This window comes from Oryzias latipes, chromosome 6 (assembly GCF_002234675.1).
Source record: "Oryzias latipes chromosome 6, ASM223467v1".
NCBI classification, from domain to species: Eukaryota; Metazoa; Chordata; class Actinopteri; order Beloniformes; family Adrianichthyidae; genus Oryzias; species Oryzias latipes.
The window spans coordinates 25,677,705-25,699,208 of record NC_019864.2 but is presented as its reverse complement, the minus strand read 5'-3'; the positions used below and the strand labels follow the sequence as shown (position 1 = coordinate 25,699,208).

Below are 21,504 nucleotides of genomic sequence, written 5' to 3'. Positions count from 1 at the left end.
CGTTTAAAGTCTCAACGCCTGCATGAAGCAGAAACTCACCACGTATCAACCAGACTAGACCATCAGCAAAACTACCATGAGAAATACTCATCATTTATCAGCAACAGAATAACAATGTTATTAAAAAGGATCCACAGACTTATTGTACTTTAAAAATGTTGAAATTACATCAAATGCACACATTCACTTGTATATTTAGTTTTAAAAATATTGTCGCGGACTGAGTTTAACTTGGTTCTCGGGCCGCGTTAAAAGTTCTGGGGTTCATTGAAGGCATCAAGCAGAGATCTGATTGGCTCTCAGTTCTGTCGCTCAGCCTGTTGTTAGGTAATTCGGACCAATGGGGTTCAGCTTTGGGCCGAATAAGGAAAATGGGAGGGCTGGAGCGGGAGCAGGTGAATATAAAGTTGGGAGAAGCGCTCTCTCTCGTCTCGGCAGGAGAGATTCAGGAGTTGATGAATTAGTTGTATGGCGTTTGTTGCGGTCTACAGTAACCAGAATAAAGAACTTTAAAAGAGGTTAAGTCTCCGTGCCTCAGTGTGGGAAAGAGACACAACATTATTGTATGGCTCTTTCGAAATTACATTTAAAAATATTTGGCGTTTACGGCTCTCTCGGCCAAAAAGGTTCCCGACCCCTGTTCTAGACCATTGTTTCTGCAGAAACTGACCTAATGAACTGCAGTAGTTCATTAGTAATTCACCTCTGAGTTGTGGGCAGTACCGCTGGCACAGAGCAACCCCACCTCCCTTCCCATCACCTATAACTAAGCTCTTTGTTTACAAGCTCCTTTGCTAGCTTACAGCCCCTCACAGCCCTAACCAAACGTTACCAGTACAAAAAAATGGCGAGCTATACTAGAGCTATCCAGCCGTACAGTTTAGATCCAGATTCCTGCTCAGACGAGGCAAACAAAGACGTATATGGATCTATTTGACTGGAAGTGGATGCATCAGAATAGAGCAGAGCGGAGAGCTTTTGGCCCACACAGAGTATTTTCTACATAACAAATGAAAACTTTTTTCAAACTGGTCCTGATTCACAACAATTTGAAAAAAGAAGTACTCAGAAATGCAATTTTAGGCTTAATTATTTTTGGCTCTTTTGAAATGTTGAAATATCCGTTATTTTCCATCAGTTTGTGCGCACGTCTGTGTGTTAACGTGACGGTGGACGCCTCCTCTGATCCTGGGGCCGTGGGAGAGGAAGGCGGCTTCTGATGGAGAGCTGCACCTAAACTGAAGACGTTGCAGGTTTCTGCTGTTGAACAGAAACGTCTGAGGAATGAAAGGATGAAACAATCGAACGAGCTGCTGCCCCCCCCCCCCCCCCCCCCCCCCCCCCCCCTGCATGTCTCTCCATGCGTCTCTGTCCTGCTGCTTCAATCTCCTGCTAAATGATAATGAAGCTCTATCTGCCTCAGTGTGCCTCGGACAGACTGGCGCCCCGCACAACCTCGCAGCCTTTGAGCTCAGTGTGTGCTGAAAGGGTTTGTTTGGGATCGGGCCCACGGGGCGCACTGTCCCGACCACATAAACCCATGTGGCAAACGTGCATGCGCACACATGCAGCCATTGAGACGGGATTAGTGCACCCTTGTGCCGGCCTTTCAGGCATAAAGAGATGGGAATCTGTGCCCGTCTGGGTGTCTGTGTGTGTGTGTGTGTCAGGATGGGTGTCATGGATGCATGACTGAAGACATTATTAACCCCGTGATCCCCCGCAGCTCCACAGCTGAAGTAGTACCGAGCGCGTGCACGCTCAGGACATGAGATAAGTGTCAGAAAGAGAAGAAGACACAGATTGTGTTCCACTCTGTGTGTGTTTGTGTGACTCAGAGTGTGCATGTGTGTCCCGCTCCACAGGGGGGTGCAGATTGGCCCGGCAAAGACACCATCTGATGTCTCCAGGCAGGACGGTCCTGCAGCGTGTACGTGTGTGCTGAGGGGCGGGGACTGGGTCGTTGGTCCTGTATGTTACACTGGTGATAAGGACAACAGTTGGGGGTGGGGGGGGGGTGCACATGTGTGATGTGCGACGCTCAGCTTCATCTTGCCTTTCACCGAGGGGGCTGTGAAGTCATCGATGTCGTCCTAAAATAGACTCAAACATGGAGGCCGAGCACGCTCAGAGACGCCCGGGCAGCACTGATGCATTTATGTCACAAAGAGAAAAAGCTCATTCAGCAAAATCTGGAAGCAGTTTAAGAAGAAATTAGCCGGATTAAACACAAATACACAAGCATCTGATGTTTGTTTAAAGGAGGGATCGGATTATTCCTGTGATCATGTCACCAGCATAACCTCATTTCATAAAATCTGAATATCACATTGACGATTTACTTTCATTAATCATACTTTTCTTGCAGCTTTTGTGATGCATTTTTTTCTGTGTCCGTGAGCACGTTTCCCCCAAAAGCCAACCACCGTTTTTTTCTTTCTTTCTGGAGTTTAAATAAAGGCGATCAGAAGCATGTGGCCTCCCAGGCAGACCTAAAGCCTGTAGGACAGCTTAGTGACTGTAGACGTGGTTTATATCAGCACCGGGCAGAGGGAGCGTTTGAGACCAACAAACTGTAGCAGCAGAGGAGATTAAATTGTTAAGGAAAAAAAACAACACAGCAGAAAGTTGGAATTCTTGCCGTAATCTTCAAAAGAAATGGGATTAGGAGCTGAAACATCAGATTTCTCCCATGCAGATGTAAGATATTGGGTCCATCCGAACCTTATAAAAAAGTATCTTAGGCCGTACTCACAACTGCCCTTATGGGTGGGTTTGGACTGTCTGCGGACAAAAACGTGGGTAAATATCAAGATTGTAGACTTCTTGGTGAGCCTGTAAAGCAAAAGTATTCATGCACTTTTTTATCAACAGCCATGCTGCGGGAAGCGTGTCGTAGCGAACACTTAAACAACACGTAAGGCCGAAGGATGTGAGACGCAGGCGCGTCGTACGCCCCTGAACCCGGCACACTGCCTAAGGAGCCTGTTAGTGCTGTTCATGTCATACGCTTGTGTGCCTTGCTTTCAGCCTGACTGTTAAAAATGTAGGAAATTAGTCAGAGTGTAGTTTGTGTCAGCATCCTGCAGGCGTCCTACGGGCACTTACATATTATGTGCACACCGTGTGCGTGCAACACTTACACGTGATCAGTGAGGAGCCAGAACACTCACCTTACTAACGACTCAAGTGTGGCATAAGGCGGTACGACAGAATCTCTCGTACGTCCATTATCCTTACAAATACTTTAGGATGCACCTACCACATGGACAACAACGGTACGTTCATGATGTCCCTTAATGTTGCCGCACGAGCCTCAAAGAACTGCAAGACACACCTGGGCTCGCCTAAAGGTGCAATGACCCTCCACGGGCCAAAAACCTGCAGAGCCCAAACGGGTCAACCCTCCCACACAGCTGCATGCGAATAATGCCTGGGCAAAACCGCCTGAGTTTATGAAATTACAAAAGGAAGACGGTCTGATTCATTGTTTATTTTCCTTTTTTACAGAAAGTTATGCTAAATTGTTCTTATAGACTAAAAAGGAGATGATTTCCTTCCATTATATCAACAATAAATCTCAATCTGTATGAAAAAATGAGAAAGAAACAGGAATAAATAAATTAATGTCATGTCAAAAATGTCAAAAATTGTACAAACATTTGTGAGCTGCAAATGTTTTGTTACCATGTAAAATAATCTGGAATTTTGTGCTTTTTGCGGCCTAATCCAGCTCTAACGTGCATGTGTCTGTTTCCTGTTTGCAGAAGAGGGCATCAATCACGAGTGCAAGCTGTGCAACCAGATGTTTGACTCACCTGCCAAGCTGCTCTGCCACCTGATCGAGCACAGCTTCGAGGGGATGGGGGGTACCTTTAAGTGTCCCGTCTGCTTCACAGGTGAGCTCGACGCTCGTCCGCCGTCACCCGCCCGGCCCTTAAAAACCCGCAAACGCAGAGTGTGACTCTGCACTTTCTGCAGCTGACGCTCAGAAGCCGTGTGAGCTCAGCAAATATAAGCAGCTCAAACTTCCACAATCCACCAGAGGACCGAAACACAACACGGCAAAGTCAACACCTTCACTTCTCCCACCCCCCCTTCATCCTACACTCTCCTCCCCGCGTTGTGGAGTTTGTCTTGTGTTGTGTGCATACCCCCAGGTGCGCAGCAGCACTTTAAACTTTAACTCTATTCCTTTGTGAGTTATGAATTAGTAAGGTGGGCACGGCTCCTGTGGGGAAGGCTTAATAATTCAGCACTTACATACTCAGAGGAAAGCAAAAGTTTACTAAAACAGAACGGAGAGAACGAGGGATAGAGAGGCAGAAAGAAAGGAGAGGAGCTGCTGAAACAACACTGAAAATATTTAATTGATAAATATCACATGTTCTGCTGAGGATTGCTTTTTGTCTTTTCTTTTCTTCTCTCTAATTCATCCCGCATGCTGCACTGATCCACAGAACCAGCAACATTTAGGCTGTAGATAGAAGCGAGGAGATGCTCATTGTTTCTAAAATGCAAAATCCTTTCCGTCTGATGTTTTTGTTGACCGCTCACATTGCTGTGCATTACTGTAAAGTAAAGTAACGCGTCTCTTTTCTATCTGCAGTGTTTGTTCAAGCCAACAAACTGCAGCAGCACATTTTTGCTGTTCACGGTCAGGAGGACAAGATCTACGACTGCTCCCAGTGTCCGCAGAAGTTCTTCTTTCAGACAGAGCTACAGGTGGGACTCCTGATTTCTTTCTGTGTGCTTGGGGTCTAATGATTATTCCACTGGATCGATTAATTGATTTATATTCATACAATCCAACCAGATAGATCTGTCTGAGGAAAGTCGTTATACCATTAAAATGTGATAAATTAATAATCGATATTGTAAAATGCCATATGGATTGAAGTCCAGTAGATGAATCTTACTATAACATAAAAAAGTGCATCAAAGTGGACTTCACACATGTGATGATCCGTCCATCATTCCAGTCCAATGTGTGGAAACACTTTGAATTTAACAAAGACATGTGACCAGACAGCGTGCTAGAATGTTTCCTTTGGATTCTTTTAGGAAACTAAAATGTGAATGGATCTGTCGAATTGTCAACAATTTAGACTTGATTATCTTGCAATGAATACATGGAATCTGGAAAACTTGACCTGCAATGTTCAGTACCAGGCATTTATCTCTGAGTCGCACTGGTTGAAGTTTTGGCTAAAGATGTCCTGGATCCATTTTAGGTCAGTGAATCGGATCGTTCAAAACAAAAATTCGGATCATACTGATACAAGTTACCTGTCTTTGCTCTAAAACAGTGTTTTTCAACTGGTGTGGCGCGGCACACTAGTGTGCCGTGGGAGATGGTCTGGTGTGCCGTGGGAAATTGCCCTCATTAACTGATCTAAAAACATTTCCCATCTCCAGGATATCAGCTCTTTGTTCATCCAAACAGGCCCTGATAAAACACTGAGTAGTTAGGAATATGAAAGATTGTAAAAGACTTTTTTCTTTGTGTTTATTTGATTCTATTAAAGACGTTTTGATAAGAATGACTGTACCGCGATTTAGCCGCAGCTATAACTGTTTTAGGAAAAGTCCCGCCCTTTAACTGTCTCCACTAATCATTCTTGGAGGCTTAATCACACGTCATCAGTCTGACCAATCAGAAGTGGGTAAATCTTCACTTCCTTGTTTCGATTTAGCTCATAAAGTCGTTCAGTTCCAACAAAATTATAATCTAAAGCTCATCTTTAGCGGTGTAGCTTTCCACAGAATCCGGTGTCAGACCGTGGAACAAGTGAGCAAAACAATGAAGCTCAGAGACGCTAGTCTGTCTGCGTTCGGCGGCTGTTTGCACTACATCTCCCATGATACATTGGGTTAAAGTGACAGCGTCTCAGCGCAGTTTTTAAATCTTTTAACTTAACTTTTATTACATCATTTTATAACATTTTATTACATCATCAATACAGACTATGAGTTTCTCCTTTTTTTTAAATTTTGGATGCTGGTGTGCCGCGGGATTTTTGTCAAGGTTAAAGTGTGCCATGGCTCAAAAAAGGTTGAAAAACACTGCTCTAAAAGATGTGCGCAAACCCTTGGCTGTAACTGAATATCCTCATCAATGACAGTTAATCCTCACAGCAGGTAGATTAAAACACTTACAGAATTCGAGTTCAGGACAAAGAGTTGGCCCAAAATGCACCCCTGTGGGATCCCATACTTTAAAAACCACAAAAGCAGGACAATTTAATGTTTTACACACATTTTATTCATGCAAAAATGTTGTGTAATAACAATCGCTCACCTGAGGCTGTGCTTTTATTTTCCCTTTCCTCATGTCTTCTTTCTTCCTCTCATCTTTCAGCGTGATGTTCATCAGAACCTCCCCTCACAGCTTCTGTTTCACTCAGTTTTACTTTTATCCTTAACTCAGGTAACCCCTCCTACCGTCTCGCCCTGCGAGGTCTTTGCAGGGTTCTGGCATGTTTCCTGTCATTAGGATGCAGACTCATTTGAAATGTGTGACCATGAGGAGGAGATAAAAGCACATAGGTCACCCAGAGTGGGTCCAGCTGTGGTCACGCGTGTCCTCTGTCTCCTCTGGATCTCAGTTAGCAGCAGAACAGTCTTCAGACTCAGACATCAGTGCTCTGTGGTTCACGCTAACAGAAAAAAAACACAAACTAAAGCACATAAAGTGGCAGTGATGTAGTGCCAGAGGTGCCGGGCATATGGCCGGCCAGTCCATTTACCAGCAGGGTGGCCGCTGGACCCTGTCGGTTAATGTCCACATTCAGGCGCCGCTCACACCTCACACAGCCTCCATCACTCCTCTCCTGCCTGTTGACCGGGTCACAGCAGCATCCTGCAGAATGATGAGCTGGAGGAGTTACGGCTGGACCGCTCTGTTTCACTATTCAGACATTGAAATTTGGTCAAAATATGCTCTCCAACTCTTTGATTTTTTTCCCTTTTTGCTAAAACGTCTTATGGTACACAACCTGTAGAGAATTTGGCTAAGAAATATAGCATTTGAACGTTTGCGTAGCATTATTTTGTTTTGCTAATGTACATTTTTGTTAGATTTTTATAGCATTAGTGTGCAATTTGAGCTTCATTCATCATTTCAAGAATTGTAAAAACTCTCTCATGCAAATTACCAAGTATGTTGTTATAGAGTTTCCAACATGTTTTACATTTTCATACGCTTTTTTTTCTTTTCTTTGTCATTCTTGCTGCCTTACTCATTCATCAGTTACCTTTTCATCTTTCACAAATTGTTGTTTTATTTCACATCATTCAACATTATCATTTAGCTCTATCACGTATTCCTTTGCTAGTTTAGCATTAAAGGTTTGCATTTTTGGTTTATAATTTGGCACTTATCCATTTCCTACTCTTGCTAGAGTTTCTGGCACCTCTCCCAGCAATTCTTAATATTTCAAAAATATTAATTACTTCTGCTTATTTGTACTTTTACCAGCCTGTAAACAAGCATTTAGAGCACCAATCAGCATTCACCTGGTAGTTTGAGCCACACTTCACTTTCTTTAAGCTGTCTACAATGTATACAATTTTAACTTTATTTACAGAGCACTTTTCCTGTTGCTAAACACCTGGAAGTGCATTTATAAAATGAATAAATGTACAAACAATAGTAAAAATAGTTATTATTGTAAAATCCCTCCTAAAACCTATTCACATTTTGCAAAACCACAAACAGTCCATCCAATCAAATTCAAACAAGAGGAAATGAAAAAACTTACCTGAACGCCTGAAAAATGAGATTTAAGTTTATTTCTTAAAAAAGTTTTGATAAAACTTGTTTGTTTGACAAAGTTTTTTTCTGTTTTGTGTTGCTTTATTAACAATATTTGGTTAATATGACAAATCTTTAAGGTTTTTTAAAACTGTACATAGTTCTACTGTAAACTTACCGGTATTTTAAAAATTAAAACATTTTATTGTTGTTTTTAACATTACTTTTAGAATACTAGCTCTAACTAGGTAACTATTGCTGCTGTGGCAGGTTTGTAACTGGCTTAGTGTTTAGTACATCAGTTAGTGTTTTGGTACTTTTGAATGATTTTTAAACTTTTCTTTTTTATCTTTGCTTGCCTGTTTTGTTATTTGGGGCGATACTTTTAGAGTTTCTCAGAGGTTAGAGGAAAAAATAATTCAATTTTTTATTGTTTAATTCTATGATCAGTAATACTAATAGAATTAGCTGACATTTTTCCAGATTTATGCCTCTGCTATTCCTTTGAATGCTAAAACAGCTTCCACCTTGTTTTGAGCTGATTGCACATACGTGTGCACGTGTGTGAGTGCGCATGCGTGTAAGTTGGCAGCATGACCTGCCACAGCTCCACCGTCCCGTGGGAGCGCTCTCTAAGTGGGCTACAGACACAGCCTTACTGTGAGAGATGGAGAGCTATGAGCATGGAGGTTAATGTGGCTGCGAGCGTGCACGTGCACGCGCGCGTTCCAGAGTATTGAGTGATCTGTGTGTGTGGGACTTAAAGAGCTGGGATGGATGAAGTGAGCTGGTTGGCCATCTAGAAAAAGGCTTTGGCCTCTTTCAAGCTCTCAGAGGGACGCTGTGATGTCCAGCTCCGTGACCCGGCGGGCCTCTGCAGCGCCGACACGCCGCCGCATCACCCACTCTCCCCCCTGATTTCACTCTGTTCAGCCCCACTTTCCATCTGTGCCTCCTCCTTCGCATGCAAAGCTCTCCTGCTCCTTCCATCACTCGCTTTGCATCCGTCTGTAACTCACACATGAGACAGTTTTCACTTTCTCTTCCTGTCTCTCTGACTCCCCCCGTCTGTCCCCGAAGAACCAGCCCCTATGCATATTTTACCCCCTCTCCTCTCTTCCTCTCTTCTGTGCCTCTCCCCAGCGTCCCATAAATAGTGCAGACATAAGCTGGTAAATAAGAGATGTTTTGGTGTGTGTGTGTAAATAAGAAATGCGGTGGCCCTGATCAGTGAGGTCCTTCCGGATCCCTCGCTGCCTTTAACTCCCAAACTTCACAGGCGACTCTCGTTTTTTTTTTTTTTTTTTTTTCATTCTTTCTCTCCAGCATTCGGTGTCGTCTTGATTCTGGCAGAAACAATGCGGCTGCAGGAGCGGGTTACCCAGCTTTGTTTGCCTTCAGATTATTTTGTCATTTAAAGATGCACACCACGTAAAGTAGCTTTGATTTTAAAAGAGTTTTCCTTACTGTGAAGGAATTTCTTCTCATCTCCATCGTCTTGATTTTTCTCCGTCAGCCTCCAGGGGGTGCTGGGATGCAGCTGTCCCTCACTTGTCCCGCATTCTTCTCTAATGTGTCCTCTAAACAGTGCGTTGGGGTTTTTCATGCGCGGTCGATACAGATCGATGGCCGTCGGACTTGAAATTGAAAAATCAACCTGGTGTTTAAAATATTTTCCACCAGAGATGAGAAATCCTGCGTCAGCTCAGCAGCAAACGCACAGACGCTTCTCATCCCAGCCGCTAAGTGAGCTGAGTTTCAACAGAATTACAGAAATGTGTGATTTCCAGGAGAACAGCTGCTCTTCTGCGACTGTGCATGCTGAGGAGCGCCGCTTTCACCTGTAACTGAATTATGGAGAGGTGTGGATGAACTGGCAGCCGGGTTTGTGCATCTCCTGGTGTCTTGGTGTCGCTCGTGCCAGAGTGTGTACCCTCTGATCTGTGTGTGCTTGAATGAATTTGATCTGAAGGTCCCTGTGGTGTTGCAGGGGAGCATACTCAGCTGCCCCGCTGCACTCTGGGAGACGCTGCGTTATTGGAATGGGGAGCTGGGACTGATGCACACACGCATGTTTATAAAAAATATGGTCTTACCTCCACAAATCCCCCAGACTTGAGGGGCTCAGTTCAGCAGGGAGAGGCAACAAAAGAGATTCAGTAGAGAAACAAAAAGGCCACATTTGTTTGGAAAAGCAAACAATAAATATCATTTTTTCCAATGAAATTAAGCACATTTTGTGACAAAATGTGCAGAAAATCAGGCGTGAGTCGCTCTTTCTGACCACCTGAGGAAAAGATTGCATTGCTATTGTGTCTGCGGATGTTAACGTTGCTGCAGTCTGTCCCGCTGGGAATGCAAATGCATTCTGTTCATGTTGCATTTAAGCAGAAGAAAATCTCAATGTGGGAGCAGTGAATCATCTGCAGGTCTGTCTGTGTGGACACACCTGTGCGTTTGTGCTTTGAGGAGCTGAAAAAGTGGCTCAGTGAGAGGAGGAACAGACAGTTTGGATGGAAGATGAGCGACAAAAGACGAGCACTGATGAAGAGATGGAGGGAGGAGGAGAAGGTGGTTGTGCTTGTGTTGCTGGTGATGTATCACAGAGCAGGAGGGCTTCGTCTCACCTTCATTACACTCTGACACAAGCGTCTCCATCAGTTTTCTGGCTGTGTTTGGTGTGATGTGAGTCTGCGTTCAGCCCACCGCTCTGACCCGTCACCTCACAGCTGTTTGCATGATTGCAAAGCTGCTGCTCGGCCTCCAGTAACTGCCTCAAACTCACCCGCTGCCCCCAAACCAGACGGATTCTCCAAAAATCTGCTCAGCTTTCCAGGTTCATTCACCTGATTTCAAAGTTTCAGGTCATCAGACACATTTTAATACATCATAAATGCAGGTTCTAGAGTGGAAAGCCATCAGGATGATAGAAAAACCTTCTGTTCACATCCAGAAGTTTGTAACAAAAGCAGAAATTATTTTAAAAATGATTGTAAGGGACAAGAAACGACTCATCGTTGTTTTTGTGTCTTCTGTTTGACTGAGCTTCATCCATCTGCTCATCTTCCTCCAAAACATGTTTCCTGTTTCCTGCTGATGTCACTTCCTGTGTTGTGTCCAAGTCTGTCTTTTCTCTTCCTGCTGCGTGTGTATTTCGGGTGGTGTTTACCGGTCCAGACCTGGCTGGACGGCAGGTAGCACCGGGCGAGGGGAAGTCCAGGAGGAGGCCGTCCAAACAGGACGTGTTGGGGGTGGGGGGGTGGGGGGTCAGCTTGACCCAGCTGGAGGAAGTCTAATGTTGTTTACAATCGAAGGGAAAAGATGCACGGCGGCGAAGCCGGGAATCCGTGTCAGCGGGATGCTGGGAGCGGGATGCTGGGAGCGGGGGGCGCGTTTATTTTTGAAATGCTCCCGAGGCAGCATCCGGTCCTGGGCGGGTGGGGCTGAAGACGATCCAGGGAGCAGGGAGGAGGACTAAGACAGCCCATCTGCTCGACCCAGACACACACATGCACACACACATGCACACACACACGTGCTGTTGGAGGACTGTCAACCGCGCGCTAAAAATACAAAGAGGACCACGGGGCGACTGAGGTGATTTTTCATTTGGTGTTAAAAACAGAAACAGACCGGGAACACACACACACACACACACACACACACACACACACACACACACACACCCACACACACACACACACACACACACACACACACACACACACACACACACACACACACAGAGGCATGTTTGACACAGATTCATGCTGATCTCTGAGCTGCAACATTACGGGACGAGAGCGCGTCTTCATTACAGCTGCGCTGAGACGTCTGCAAAAGGCTCTGGTCGGCACTCGGACTCGTCTCAAGTCATCAGTGACTCAGTCGAAGTGAGAACCTCTGCTGACCGGAGGCTGAGCAGTACTGTTGTGCGGTGTTTTTGTTCAGATCTCTGTCAGCTTCTTCACTCTCTCTGAGCTGCAGATGCCAGAAAGAAAAACTTCTCTCTGCAGCTCAGACTCGTATAAAGCGGGAGCTTCGTCTCACCTAAAGAACCGTCTGTCTTCAGGAAAAACCTTCTGCTGTTTTAAAGAAAACCCACTTTTCTGCATTCCTCCAACTCTCTACACGTCAAACTATTTGTTCTTTGCAAAGATTTAAAACCTTATTTTTAGACCTTAATGATATTTTAGCAGGTTTGAAGTTGTTTCAATTTCTCTTAATTCCACACCTTTGCAATCTTTTCTCAAAATCAGCACAGTGGAGAATTTGTGTCTCATTAAGAGTTAGGATCTAGAAATAAGAAAATAATGTCAAAATTCTTTTGCTCCTAACTCTTGACAATAGAAAAACTTGATTCAAGACTAAAAAAAACAAATTGCACTGTAAGTTTTCATTAATTTTATGGATGTTCAATAAATTTCGAAAAGTTAGATTCACCAGCTGTTTTTCCATTGACTGAAATTGGATTTGCGATGCTAAATTTGCCTAATAGAAACACGACAAATAGAAAAAACGGAGACAAAACTGCATTGGAAACACTTCTCTGGAATTAAATGAGTCACATGACCAACAACTGGATGGCGATGCGCTTCTTGGTAGGAAGGGGCTGCCTTGGGTACAGCACAACGGCCGCCACCAGAGGTCCCACAGCATCACACAGCTCATCAAAAGTTGAGCGTGTCATGCAGAATTGACGGACCCACGGCTTCCATGTAAAATCACTAACCACCATTTCCCAAAATGGCTTCATCCGGAGCCGCTGCCACGTGTAAGGAGCTCGCCGCTCCACGGCATGAAGTAGACGCCGACGTCTCCTTTGATAGATGATGGTGAGCTCTAGCGCCATAGCAGAAATATGAATGTATCTGCTGGAAATCAAAGGATTGTTCACATCCGTCAGCTTGTTTCTGAATGGCTTATCGCGTGACTCTGTGTGTGTTTATTCGCATAATTGAATGGAAACAGTGTCATTCTGAAAATTTTGTTTTTTCAGACAAGTTTTGCACATTTGTATGATGGAAATGCAGCTAGTGTTATTATTTTGTAAAGAAAAATTCAGATTAAGAATAATTTGAGTTTTTTTGATTTTACGAGGATTTCTTAGGATGGATCGGCTTGTACTAAGATTCTCATTTTGTTTACATTTAGTTCTAAAGTCATTTCCAGCTATTACACAAGTTTTTGTCACTGTATTCTGAATAAATTTAAAAAGCTCAAGAAATACAAAACAAATAGCTAATGGTGAGCTAACAAAAAATGCTTATATATTGGGCTACATTCAGTTTAAAGTCATTCTATCTAACAGGCAGATTTTTAGCCTATTTTCCCTTTTTGAACGCTTGTGTGGAACATCCTAAACCGTTCTCAACGCTTCAGAAAACCACTTTGTGATTGGAGACTAGAATATAATATAGAAATAGAACTTCAGACGTTTCATGTATGAGAATCCATTCTGGGTTCATGATCAGATATTTCAGGAATTCACTGAAAAACAAGCCCCCTAGAAAATGGATCACAAATTGTAAAATAAAAAAATCCTTTAAATAAGCAAAAGAATTCTGCCATTGGGGGCAAGAAAACTGTCCTTACCCAGAATTCTTAATTTAACCCACTTTTCCTTAAAATGAAAGTTTTTTAATAAATAATAAAACAAAGCAAGTGGAACACATGTCAGACATGTTTTCTCAAACTACGATTGTTCAACTAACTGTTGTAAGACTTTCCTTGATAAGTTTATTTTTCTTGCAAGACGGGAAATAAGATACATTTTCTTGAAACAAAAATCTTTTTCCTTTCTGAAGATTCCGTTTTTTTCAGTTTTAGTGCAACGTTGATCCAAAACCATGTCAGTCTGATTCCATTTAATCCAAGTATTTAGACAGGTAGAAGATGTTCAAAAATGTAAAATATTTCTCCTCCCAATGTTCAAAATGGAAAGATTTTTTCCTTCATTGATGCCTCCAAACTTCCTCTGCTGTGTGTCACTTACTGTTGCTGAGATGGTCAAGGTGTGCAGGAAGACTGTCGACCCCAGATGGTCTTCCACAGCATGGGAAGCTGGACCTTTCATTCCTCCTCAAACATCCACAATTCTCCTTTAATAAAAAAAAATTAAAAAATCTTTAACATGTCAAAACATGCGTCTCACTCCCAGAAAACCAAAATTGAATGTTCTTTTTATCGGAATGACGTGTTCAAAATGTCTACTTTGATAAAGAGAAGCGATTCCTTTTTATGTTTGTGTAGGTTTGTGTTACTCCCACAAACCTCAGTGATGCTCTTCGGCTGCTCCGGCACAGCCAGCAGCATCATCCCAACTCAAACGCACGCTTCCTTGCAGTCAGGAAGCAGGACGGGGCAAATTGGATTTTCTCTTATCTCCATCTTTTGCTTTCTTCCATCATCACCGTCTCCCCTCCCCCCTGAGGGCGTGTGTGTCTCTGTCGAGCATTGTGCGTTCTTGTCGTCTGTTTTATCGTCGTTTTTCTATGCGTCCTTACAGGCATGTGCTCTAAGCTGCCAGTGTAAGTCTGAGAATCCGTCCCTGTGTGACAAAGTTGGGCATTGCGGCGGGGCCATATTTCCCTCGGGGCCCGGGCTCTGCAGGCTTTAGCTCCGCTCTCTCTAAGCAGTTTAGGAAAAACAATGACGGGCCTCTGTATTGACTGGCCCGGCCTGGCTGTTCCCATCCCAACACACTCCCTCTGCTGTGAAATCCAAACGAGACCTGAAACGCTACTTTATGCAGTAAAATGTGTGTAAGAAAACACAGTTCAATACCTTCACTGTCGACACGTTAAAAGTCGTCCATATTCAGAAAAAAACACACAAAATAAACCAATTATTTATTACTCTTCTTGCACAAATACTTTAAAAACAGTTGCCACTTTAAGTTTAGATTTCTTTTTAATCTGAGATACAATCATTTATAAGATCATTGCAGACTCAGTCTTTATGTCCATTTTGGTCAAACTCAACCCAACAGCAAAGGTCTGTTGCTACTGCTGGAAATCTGTTACATGTGTGCAAGTTTTCAGTTATTTTAGAAAGTCATATTTAAAGTTTATATTTTAATCTTTCAAACCACGAATTCCCTTGTATTTTGTATGATCCTACATTTGAATCTCTGTGAATATTCTCTTCATTGTGTTGTAAATGTTCTTATATCGTCAAATCCGTTTACACCACATCTGATTTCAACCTATTTATTTCTTGTTTTGTGCTAAACACTGGTTTAGTACTGGTGGTCCAATCCTTTATTGCGGTTCACCTTTCACAGTCTTGCTTTCTGCTGATTTTTTTTCAATGCTTTTCTTCTTTTTCAGTTGATTGTTTTCTGCATTCTGATTGGCTGTAGATCTTGTCAATCAATCTCCTCCAGGCAATATATCTTTAATCATAGGCAGATCTTTGTTTTCATTCTATAAAACTATACTCATTTTTCTACAAGGGTTTGCACTTTGAGAGTTTAAACAAGAGAGAAAATTGTGAAAATTTTTCTTTTTGTCTGAAACTAGTGTTTAAAGTGTGTTATGAGAAGTTTGTCACCCTTGAAACACCTGTAATCCTACTTGGCAGATTTTAACTATTGCAGGTTGTTTTTAGAAGATAACTCCCATGATAAATTAGGGAACACTGTAGCGTATTGTCATGTTGTGAGCCATTGTGTTGTGTCTGGAATTTCAGCTAATTAAAACATTTAGAATTCAAAAACTCAAAGTCCTAGAGTAGAGCCTTGTGGAACTCCGCATTAGCCTGCTTCAGTTGCTACCATTGTTTCTATCCAGTTTGCCCAAAGTGGTGTTTTGTGACTATTTTGTTTGATTACATCCTAAAAATTATAAAGTAGCTAAGAGAAAGTGAAGGAAAGCAAAGAAAAAACTCAGAAACGTTGAGTCAGTTCAGGTTTTTTTGTCCCATAAGCCCTCGTCTCACTGACCTTTGAGTACTAGTAACATAATGTGCAGAATTTATCAAAAAAGTTTGAAAAGTTCAGTTTCCTTGGATGAGGATATGAAAAATACAAGCTACCTAACTGAACTAACTAACCTAACTGAACGTGAGGATCTTTTGTAATCGATTCTTACATTTTAAACATGTTAGTTTTTTTATCCTCCTCTCCAGTCAGTTTTTTTTAACCCTCTCACTGATTCCTGAATAATCAATACCCCGCAACCCTCCACACAACCACACACACCCACACACAGACACACAACTTCATAAATGATGGGGAGTCCCCAGGAGGTGTGGGAGTGAGTTAGTGTGTCATCACCGCCACTGCTGCTCCGCTTCCTGATGAAGAATAAGCCTGACCTCTGCTGGCAGGAGGCGGAACTGCAGGCGGCCGGGTCTCCAGCGGAGCGGGGGCTCAGAGGTTTGATGGGAGCGATGGTGAGAGGCAGCCGACAGAAAGAGACGGAGAGAGGAGGCTTTTCTGTCGTTATGGGGTCAGCGGCTCCCAGTGAGGCCTCCGCACAAACACACACGCAAACCCACACTCGTGTTTCCCCTGTCCCGCGCTCTGAAAGGCTGCATGCAGGCCTCTGCGGCGAGCAGCATTAACCTTCCTCCAGACAGACACAGCACCAGAACATGCACGGAGAGATAAGGCCCACAGAACCACAAATAAGTGTTTATCAACCCCAAACCACGAATAATCCTGCAGATTCATGTCCCCCTCTCCCATCCTCTTTTTTCCCTTTTCCTCTGTAGAGAGAAAGAGAGATTAATCTGAGAAAGCTGCTTTTAGTGGCGGCGAGGGGTGGGGGGGGTGTTGATTGGAAAGATCTCACTGGGAATTGTGAGTCTGTGTGTGTTTGTGAGGAAACAGCGATGATAGGGAGGAAGATTTTCTAAGGGAATTTGTCCTTTGTGTGTATGTGGTGATTGTTGTGTGTGTGTGTGTGGGGGGGGGGTTCCCAGGAAGAAGCTGCTCCATCTTGGGAGGTTTACGGGAGAGGAGGTGGTTGGGGGGGGGGGGGGGGGGGGGTTTGCATCCGAGTGGAAATTTCTCCAAAACACATTCCCAAAGAAATCACTCCAATCATCTCTCCATCCTCTAAAGACAAACACACACGTGCACGCACGTGCGCAGCCTTTGAGCAGCTTTCGTTGTAATGCTAGTTATATTCCAAACCAGCAAATCCAGATTACGATGAGTTCAGGTCTGCGGCTGATACGGAGCGTCCTCAGAGGACACGCTGTGCCCATGCGAGTGTGCAGCTCGGCTTTTGTGCCTTTTTTGTGCAGCAGTTGTTGCTGTGTTAAATTCCACTTAACACGGCTTTTCTAACCATTTGATCGACTCATTTTTATGCACTAATCTGCTGTGCAGAGATACCTGCAGCGTTGTGCAGAGGGTTTCTGTTAAACGATATCAGATTGTTTTTTACTGGATCTGAATGAAGATGTGGAATGTTTTTAAAAAATAAAAAAAAATCTGAGCAAGCAGAGAAATCTGAAAAAACCCCTGAATTTAACTCTCAGTAAACAACAGAACCAGTTTTAGGATAAATTAATAAACACAATGTCCAACTGAATCCCAATATCTGGAAACAATTACTTTATTTATTTAACTACATTAGTTATTTTTATCTGCTAAGATTTAAATAAACGTATTTAAAATATATTTGTTTTGTCATTTTTTTATCCTTAATGAGTTTTTTTATATCAAAGTTTAAAATGAAACATAAAACATTTTATCTTAAGTTTCTAACAGTAGATACTAAGTCAAAACGTGTCTATGAAATAGACTCAGCCCTGAAACATGGGTGGTAAAAAGCTTTTATATAAACATTTAAGAGGATTATAAGTTAAATACCTAAATAAGGAAAAGTGGTTTAAAAAAAAACTTACCAAAAAGAGAACATTTTAGGAGTAAGAATGTATTCTACCATTAGTACACCTGAAGTTTATTTTACTACGTATACTTTAGGATAAGAAGAGCAAATAAACCATGGACCAGAGCGTGGGCAAACCTTTTGACTCGTGGGCCACAAAGGGTTTTAAAATACCGGTACTATAGAAGCAGATGTATGGAGTGATTTGATAATCCTCCCTGTAATAGAAAGAAATAACAGGAATCTGGACGAAAACATTTGGATTGAAAATGAATGTATTTTTTAACATGGATCATGGATGCACAATAACCCTAAGACCAATAAATAGTCTGTCTTCTCCTATCATAATCCGTTTAAGACTTTGGGGGGGTGCAGCTCCTCACACATCTCACAGTTTTTTGCTAAACTTAATGCCGCGAGGGAAATCTGCCGGGTCTGTGCGCTTTGTCCTGCACGTCTGTGAAGTCCAATTCTTTTGTCGTCTGCTGCAGTTGGGCATATAGATGCCTTATTTCTTCAGTACAGCGGTCTCTCTGTCTAAAAATAACCCGTACAGATGAACCGTGAACTCTTCACTACACACTTTCTATTCTTTTCTCAGACAGACATGAACATTTTCAGACTTTTCTCTCTTGTTTAAACTCTCAAACGTTCTTAGAAATGAAGTCCAGGATCATAGAATGAAAACAAAGGTCTGATCGCGACGAGAGCTTCATGCATCTGTACAGGAGACACGGCACAGAGGAGATGGATTGACAAGCTCTCCAGCTAAACACTGTCTTCTGTTCTATTTGGATTTTTAGAGGGGTTCAAATGGGTGCACAGGCTGTAGAACGGTGGTATAAAGTGTCATGTTCTTTGCGGGTCTCGATCACGTGGCCAGATTAAAAAATAAATTAAAAAAATCATGCGTTTCTGATATATTTGGGTGTTTGATGCGGATGGGGCGGTCCACAGACCATGATGATGACAAAAACAGAAAACCGCTGAAGAGCTTCGCCCCAACCTGATAAAACATTTAGAAGACGTATCGAGTAAAGTTTTGGGGGGAAAAATAAAGTTGCATTGATGTGCGACTGTAAATTAAACATATCACACATACAGATACGTATCGAGAAATCAATTTAGCGCTGAGAGTAACAGCCGTATTGGTCAAAAACCACAGATAGGAACAAGATTATATTGGTAAAAAGGTTTAAAATCCATCAGGAACTAAATAATCCATGTCTGTCATCCTGTTGTGTCTCTGCTGTCTTTACCTTTTTGTGTCCATGTGACGCAAACAAAAAGCTGCTTCTACCAAGCCAGGTCGATTCCAATTGGCTGAAGGTGAACTAAAGCGAGGGGTGTGTGTTGTTTCTCTAAACATGTGAGTTTTTTCCACGGCCTGAAAAACCGAAATAAATTAATATTCACACTTTGATCTATCCATGAGGAACAAAACAGTCTAAAAACAAAAACAAAATGCAGATTGTGTTTGAAGCTGTTGTGTTCTATAGACATTTAGTTTAATGTTGTTTAAAATAAAAAGTACCAGTGAGGAAAAAAAAGAGTCGCTGCGTAAAAAGACATTTTAATTTATGGTTTTAAATGCCAAATAAATTATAAATATCTTAGACTTTGTCTTATCACCACAAAAATATGAATGAATGGAGATGTGTATCAAATCACGTGAGAGGAAAAGATACTCACCCACCCCTGCTTTAACCTCTTCAGTCATGCATGGACGTTACATTGTGGGTTCTGTTACCACCATCACTCCACTTAACTGGAGCTCTGTGACTACATGTGTTAGCTGAAATATTAGCTCCCAGCCTGCATGACCTAAACAGACATGATGAGCACACGGTTATACTGGCTTCACCTCTTCAGGTACCTGAAGGTGTATTTAAAGTTCCACTCTGATCATCTTTTCATCTGTTTTCCAAGTGTTCCCGGTCGTTTTTTCATGGTGATTTTACCGTTCTTAGACCAAATCTAAAAACCTATGTCGTTCTCTATGACATAGTTTCAGCAGAGCGGCAGTAGTTCATTAGAGGTTCACCGCCGAGTTGGGGACAGGACCGCTGGTGCAGAGCAATCCTGACCCCCCTTCCCATCACCCATAACTGAGCTCTCTGTTAGACTCTCTTCCGCTGGCTTCAGCCCCTCACACCCTCAATCTAACAGTAAAGGTCAGGGGTGTCAAACTCATTTTCACTGAGGGCCACATCAGCATAGTGGTTGTCCTCAAAGGGTCAGATATAACTTATACATATAACTAAATGTAATGAAAAATAAAGGTAACTACTCCTTAATGTTAAATAGCTAATTATTTATTTATTATAACTTTTTAAAGTGACAATTACAGTTGCATAGAAAACATATGTTTGGTACTCTAGCATCAATCCTTTTAAATTATTTATTGACACTGTTTTAGATAAGGAAGTACTCAGACAGGCGATTTTAAGCCTAATTTTCTAGAATGTTGTCCTTTATCCTCAGAAATCCCACAAGAATCTGTTAAAAACCCTTTATTTTCAATCAGGGTGGGTCTTTTTTGTAAAATGTTTGTTCCTGAAAACTTAAATAAAAAAAGAAAGATTTGAAGCCACCTCCCGACACTCAGCTCTGAGTGTCGGGAGCGGAGCGGAGGAGGTCTGGCCGTCTTTGCCACGGGAGGCAGCTGTTTCTCTTCTTCTCTGCTGTAGGGTGGTGTGTGTGTGGGGGGGGCATGTGGAAAGCAGTACGTTCTCGCAGCCCATTATTTCTCTCATCATGTGTTCTCACTCCTTCTGCCTCCTTCTCTCCCCGCAGAACCACACACTGAGTCAGCACGCGCAGTGAGACCGAGGCCCGGCAGGATCTCTCAGCTCAGCCGCGCCCCCGACCCGGAGCCTGCAGGGGACCCCCATCCCCACATCACAGCCAATCAAAGTGTCATTTGCTACTCACATGTAAAAGTGTAACGATCGCGCCGCTGGGCGCGGCTATTAGGAGCAGCGGGGGAAACGAATATTAATGGGAAATGCTATTAAATAAAGAAAGAGGGTGAGGAAAGCTGCAGATGAAGCAAACACAGGAAGGAATTGTACGTGCAGTATTTTTTATTGTCCCTGCCAAACCGCCCCCCCCTCCCAGCAGTTACTCCCCAGGTCATGTATTTTATTTTTTAACAAATAGGGATTTTCTTTTTCCTTTTTTTGAAATCGTTGTTCTGAAGTTTGGCGTCCTCTCGGTTGCTTCTTGTATTCATAGCTGCCATTTTTTCTTTCTCTTTGTTCCACATGCGCTTATTTTCTTTCATTTTTTTCCTTTCTTGCAGTAAGTAGGTACTCGTGCTGTGTTGTGATTGTTTGCCAGTCGTAATAATTCTGAAAGCCCCCACCAACTCACCAACCACCCACCCAAACTACCCTTTTTATGATTGTTATATGTATTTTTCCTTTTTTGTAATTACTAAGAAAGAAAAAAAAAATAAAGTGCAGAAAACCATACAGATGTTTCCTTTTTTTTTCTCATGAAGCCTTTAACGGTTATTGTAAAAATGAATATCATGGATTTGGCTGCGTCTGGTCAATGACTGCTTTTTCAATGTGAATTAACCAGATTGCAATAATCTAGTAGACAAAAAAGAGAGAAGAAATAAAGAAAATGCAGAGAACATCTCCTGTGTGGTGTGTTTTTTGTTTGTTTGTTTGTTTGTTTTTCCAGAGGAAGCGTGCGGGTGGTGGCGCTCGTAGAGACGCCAGTCGGGTGACTTTTTATCTGGAACAGAAGCAGAGATTCTCTGCAGAACCAGGAGGAGAACAGATGCTTAGAACCTGCTTCAGGAGGAGAACTTCCACAAAATCGTATAGCGGAACAGACTGGATATGGAAAAAAAGTCAAACGTGTTCCTTCTGAAGGAGAAAAAACGCTGGT

The 21,504-nt window shown here is 42.6% G+C and overlaps 1 protein-coding gene across 6 annotated transcripts in view; it reads left to right on the top strand.

Annotated features, from left to right (window-relative positions):
- The window catches only part of znf423 (zinc finger protein 423), a 171,588-nt gene extending 150,342 nt beyond the window's left edge, over positions 1-21,246 (top strand). For all 6 annotated transcript variants that reach the window (XM_023955979.1, XM_023955981.1, XM_023955980.1 and 3 more), the window contains 3 exons: positions 3,768-3,899; positions 4,610-4,725; positions 20,398-21,246. In XM_023955979.1, the coding sequence (XP_023811747.1) occupies positions 3,768-3,899; positions 4,610-4,725; positions 20,398-20,427 (278 nt within the window). In that variant the 3' untranslated portion in view covers positions 20,428-21,246. The remainder of the gene's footprint in view (positions 1-3,767; positions 3,900-4,609; positions 4,726-20,397) is intronic.
- The last annotated feature ends 258 nt before the right edge of the window (positions 21,247-21,504 follow it).